Genomic DNA, 5588 nt, shown 5'->3' on the forward strand with positions numbered 1-5588 from the left:
TTGGGCTTGATGAGGTCTACAGAGGTGAGATCTAAGTTCTAGTTGGCAAGAATGAGGCATTCCTGGGGTAAGACTGGCATATCTGAGTCTTGCCATTGTCTGAGAGCTAGAGTTTCTTGAAGATTCTGCTTGAGAAGAAGCCAAAGAGTATCAAGAGGTGAACTATGATTTTTGAAGATCCTGCTGTTTCTTTCCTTCCAGATTATCCAGTAGACGAAGCCTGGAAGGAGGTTCCAGAGGGCATTGAGAAGAGGACTTTGGAAAGGATTCCGAGGCCAGTTCCTGATGGTGTTTACGATGTCTCCCTCTCTTCTACCTGTTCTTCTGTTACACTGTGCTGTTCTCTCCCAAATTTGAGCTGCTAAAGGGCAAGTATCCAAGAGATGATTAATGTTCTCTGAGTGAAGATTGCAGTTGCAGCATCTGGAAGGCCCAATAAATCCTCGCTTTTGTAGGTTATCCCATGTGAGGATCCTTTGTTTGCTGAGAAGCCAAAGGAAAGTGGAGACCTTAGGCCATATGTTTGGTTGCCAGACTTGGTCCCATAGTTGATCTTTTATTATCTGAATGGGGTGATAAAGGATTTGATATGCTTCCTTGGTAGTGAACATGCCCTTGGTAGTATATCCCCATCTCAATCGGTCCTTCTGATCTGAAAGTTTGATTTTCCTGAGTTTGAGCTCTTGATCAATCTCATCATAGGTTTCCTCCTGCCAGTTGGCCTGCCATGTGTTTGCCGGTCTCCAAAGTTGAAAACCTTGGGGAGAATGCTGCTGCCATAATTGATGGACATGGATTTTCTCATTTTGCTGCATGGTTGCTTACCACTTGGATTTGTTAAAGAGAGAGACAATTTTGGGAAGTTGTTGCCAGGAATCTTCCCAAAATCTTGCAGTGGTGCCTGAATGGATTTCCCAGAAGCTGTGCGCTTGAAAAAAGGCACTATGTTGCCTGGCAGCATTCCAAATCAGCGAGCCAGGGGTGGTTGAACTGAATCGGATTAGCTCCTCCTCTGGACTTCCTGGAGCATATTTGGCCTACCATAGATGATCCCAGGGAGTGTACGGTTTAGAGATCCAATTCCACCATATGCACACACCCATGATGTTGTTGCTATGGAGGGGATCCCTCAGACCTACTCCCGCAGCTGATTTTGGAAGACATACCTCCGTCCATTTGACCAGAGCCCATTTTCTGTTGTGACCTGAGGAGCCCCAAAGAAAATTTCTTTGAAGATTGCGAATGTTCTTGAGAACCCATTTCGGGGCAGCCAAAATTGAGAACAAATACAGAGGCATGGCTTGGAGAACAGACTTGATGAGGATAATCCTGCTAGCAATGTTTAGAGAGCGGTATGTCCAGGAGGAGAGCCTGGTTTCTAAGTTGTCAAGGAGGGTCCTCCAAGAAGCATGTTTGATAGCAGAATCAAACAGGGGAGCTCCCAGATATTTCGAAGGAAGCTTGGCTATTGAAAAACCCAAAATCCTGGCTATATTCCTCTGAGTAAGAATGGGAGTATGGAAGAAAAAGAGCTGGGATTTGGAGGCATTGATGGTGGTGCCAGAGGCTTCTGAAAAGAGATTGAGCAGGAGTTTGAAGGCAGAGGCTTCTTGCACTGACGGATGACCAAAGAGCATATTATCGTCAACAAACTACTGGTGAGTGATGGGGGATTGACCATGCAATGAGATGCCCTTTAAGGAGTGAGAATTAGAAGCAGAATGAAGAAGGCGGCTTAACCCTTCGGCCATGAGAACAAAAAGGAACGGGGAAAGAGGATCACCTTGACGGATGCCCCGAGAAGGATGAAATGGAGGGGAAGGGGAACCATTTAGAAGGATGGAAAAGCAGGGAGAGGAAATGAGATTCATTATCCATCGCGTCCAGGTAGCATTGAAGCCGAATGCAAGTAAGGTGTGTTTAATATAGGACCAACTGAGCTTGTCGAATGCTTTGGAGAGATCTAGTTTGAGAATCATACCTGGTTTTTTCAGAATCTTGAGGGAGTGGATCACTTCATGGGAGAGAATGACACCATCCAGAATCTGGCGCCCTTCTACATAGCTTGTCTGCTCTGGCGAAATGAGGAGAGGGAGAAGAGGTTTGAGCCTGTTCGCCACGACTTTAGATATAAGCTTGTAGATTACATTACATAGCACAATCGACCTATATTTTTCAGGTGTATTGGAGTCTTCCACTTTAGGAACGAGCGCTATAAAGGTTGTGTTTATGGAAGGAAGGACCCAGTGCATCGATCTTGATTCATCCACCAGCTCCCAGACCTCTTTTTTGATGTGCTCCCAGAAAGCATGAAAGAAATTGGCTGTGAATCCGTCAGGGCCGGGCGCTTTACCATCCTTGAGCTGGGCCATTGCGTCCTCCACTTCCTGCAATGAAATAGGCTGGAGAAGCCTATTGTTGTGATCCTCATTTATGATTTTAGGAATGTGCTGCATGATAGTTTGTATAGCTTGATTTCTGCAACCCGGGGGTTCCTTAAGAATGTTCTGAAAGTAATCTTGGAATTCCTGTACCACGTCTTCATGTACCTCCAGGCACTCCCCTTGCTGGTTGTTGATGAAAGCAATGTTGTTGTGCATCCTCCTTTGAATGGTTGACCTGTGAAAGAATTTAGTATTTTTCTCCCCATCCTTAAGCCATCTGATCCTGGATTTTTGTCGCTAGAGATTTTCTTCTTACTGCCGTCGTGTTTCAATATGAGTAAGGAGAGCCTGCTCCTATAGTGCATAATCCTCCGTTCTTCCCTCATAGATGATACATTGTTGCAGATTATTCATTTGCTGCTCCAGCGCTTTCCGTTGATCAAATATGTTACCAAACTGAGTGCGATTCCAAGATTTCAGCACTTGCTTAAGGTACTTTAGCTTTTGTTGAAATTGAAACATCTTGGCTCCTGCGGGGGGGATAAAGGTTTTCCAGGCAGCGATGACCACTTCTTTGAAGTTAGGATTAGAGAACGAGAAGGATTCAAAGTAGAAAGGTTTGTTGCTCTTAGACTCTAGACGCGACCACTGTAGCATAATGGGCCAGTGATTTGAGCCCACATGAGGCATGATGGATGCATGGAAGTCTCCGCCCAGGTGAATGGCATTATCCGACAAAAGGAATCGGTCCAGTCTTGAAGCTATGTGCTGTGATCCCCTTCTTTTGTTGGTCCATGTATACATACCATTCGAAGTCTGAAGATCCATTAGTTGATTGCTGTGTATAAAGTTTTTAAAGCCGATGCTGTCCCCTTCTAGTCTTGCTCGACCTCCTGATTTTTCCTCCAGTGCTGTGATGGTATTGAAGTCACCACCACTTATCCAAAGGGGATGGCTCCTGCCAGAGTTAAGAGTAGTGAGTGTGTTCAGCAAATCAAGCTTTTGTTGTGAATCTTGAGGAAAATACACATTAGTGAGAAGACCATGGATATTGGTCCCAATTAGGTGGAATGTAGTTTGGATGAAGAAGTGAGAGGCATGAAAATCTTGTAGGGAGAGAATTTGAGGATTCCACAAGATTGCTAGCCCTCCAGAAGCTCCTGAGGCATCTACAGAGACTGAGCGACATCTTGTCCATACTTTATTTAGAATTTTCTCCAGTACAACGCTGTGGCATTTGGTTTCTTGTAAAAAGACTAATGAAGGCTTTTCTTGCTGGATCATATTTTTTAGCATTCGGTGTTTTGCAGGGCTATTAAGCCCTCTCACGTTCCATGAGATTAGCTTCATGAGGAACCATGGGGAAGAGATTTAAAGAACTTGGTCAGCTTGGGGAATCTTCCAGAGTCCACCAACATTTCTCCAATAATAATAGTCCTTTGCAGATCTATTTTGCGCCCTCGTTTTTTCGAATCTTTCAGGATTTTTTTACCATCCCAAGGACTGCCTGCCTGAATGCCAAGGTATTTGTTTTGCTGTGCTCTGGCCAAAACAACTTCAAGTCTTTCTATTTCTCTAGGGGGTATATCACTGAATTCTTTCTGTCGACACGCCGCTTCCAGTTTGAGAATGTCCAGACCTCCCAGATCTACACTTTCTGGTTCCTCCTCCATGTGTATCGGTTTGTTCTGTTCCTCCTCATCTGACCTTTGATGAATACTGAGAGCTAGAGATGCATCTATCTCCATGGTGGAAGATTGTAGGGCTGTGTCTGAAGCTTGATTTTTGTCAGTGGAGTTTGAGACGAGGGTGCTAATTAAAGCGGACTTTGAGGGCGAGGCTGAAGGATTTGGGGGAGGCATTGGAGTGGAAGGGGAAGGATCTGAAGGTGGGATGAATGTGTGATCCTCCAAGTTGGTTTGTGAAGACAGGGTTTCAAAACTATTCCTTGTTTCAGGTTTCTTGGGAGCTTCTGGAGCAACTGGAGGTTTCTTGGCATGCTTTCTACGACTGGAGACCCTAGTAAATCCCTCAGCATCTTTACTCGCCTCAGTTGCGGGAACTTTAGATTGAAGATTCAGAGGGCAGTCCCTGAAAAGATGGCCATGTTCATGGCACTTTCTGCATCGAAAGGGATATGCTCGTAGTCTATTGTTTGGATCCATTCAAAATCGTCATGAAATAGACTTACCGAATCTGTGAGTTCTTTGGCTAGATGCATGTGTACACAGATCCTGGCGTAGGAGGTGTATCTTCTGGATTTGGTTTCCTCGGCGACTTTGATGAAGGCTCCCAGGCTGTTGCCAATGTCCTCTAAGGTCTCCTCGTTCCAGTATTCCGAGGGAAGAGAATACATGCGTATCCATACCGGAGCCCAGTTGAAATCTTCTTTGTCTGGATTGAACCTCGCTTTCCATTCACGAAGATACAGGCCTGCAGAGTTGAAGAAGTACGGGCCTCCTTCGAAGATGTGAGTTTTGTCTTCTAGACAGTTGAAGATGGCGGTGAAGAAACCTTTGGGGCCAAGCTGCAGGGTGACTTGTCCTTTGGGCTTCCATTTGGAGGCAATCCAGCCATGCAAGGCCTTTTCAGTTGGCCAGAATCCGAGGAACTTGCCTATGAGTGCATGATCCCTCATATATTGGATTTGGTTGTTGATTCGATCACTGGGAAGATCTATCTTGATTCTCTCTACAGATTTGGGAATGCATGTCGCAGAGGACGCTTTTGGCCTTGGCATCGTGTCGATATGATCTATACTTTTGTCTTTAGCTGCCGCATGGCCTGCAGCTATGTCTTCGCTATTGATATTGTCAGGATCAGTGTGGAGGACGTCAGTTTGGATGGGGCCAGAGCCGACTAGAACATCTACGATAATTGGAGTGTCAGAGGAGGGGCCTGATGCGGGAGGGGGGGAAGAGCCCACCCCTCCGGAAGGTGGAGCCATGATGAGGTGATCAGTGCCGAAGTAGGACAGTATAGCCGAAGGCGCAGAGGTGATATGCAGCAAGTTTGCTCAGGAACCCTAGCAAGGGCAGCCGAATCATCACCTAGTGGGAGCCGATTTCCCCGGTCAACCCCAATGACCAAGTAGTCATAGTTTCTGATCTTGTTAGAGAAGGTAACATTTCAATTTATTTCACAGGATATATGTGTGTGTTTTAAAAATCATTGTGTATAAGTATCTAGGTATTAGTTAAAATA

General features: G+C 45.4%; 2 protein-coding genes across 2 annotated transcripts; both read right to left on the bottom strand.

Annotated features, from left to right (window-relative positions):
* Positions 1-821: 821 nt before the first annotated feature.
* LOC149248675 (uncharacterized) lies at positions 822-1637 on the bottom strand. The gene is made up of 2 exons (XM_089450757.1): positions 1167-1637; positions 822-1037 (listed from the first exon to the last, which is right to left on the bottom strand). Exons 1-2 carry the CDS (start codon positions 1635-1637, stop codon positions 822-824), a joined length of 687 nt encoding a protein of 228 aa, XP_089306883.1.
* Positions 1638-2738: 1101 nt separating this feature from the next.
* On the bottom strand, positions 2739-5331 carry LOC149248676 (uncharacterized). The gene is made up of 4 exons (XM_089450764.1): positions 5080-5331; positions 4604-4968; positions 3765-4475; positions 2739-3342 (listed from the first exon to the last, which is right to left on the bottom strand). Exons 1-4 carry the CDS (start codon positions 5329-5331, stop codon positions 2739-2741), a joined length of 1932 nt encoding a protein of 643 aa, XP_089306890.1.
* Between the last annotated feature and the right edge of the window lie 257 nt (positions 5332-5588).

Source organism: Pinus tabuliformis, chromosome 7, assembly GCF_031772625.1.
Source record: "Pinus tabuliformis cultivar Carrire ecotype Pingquan chromosome 7, CPIR1, whole genome shotgun sequence".
NCBI classification, from domain to species: Eukaryota; Viridiplantae; Streptophyta; class Pinopsida; order Pinales; family Pinaceae; genus Pinus; species Pinus tabuliformis.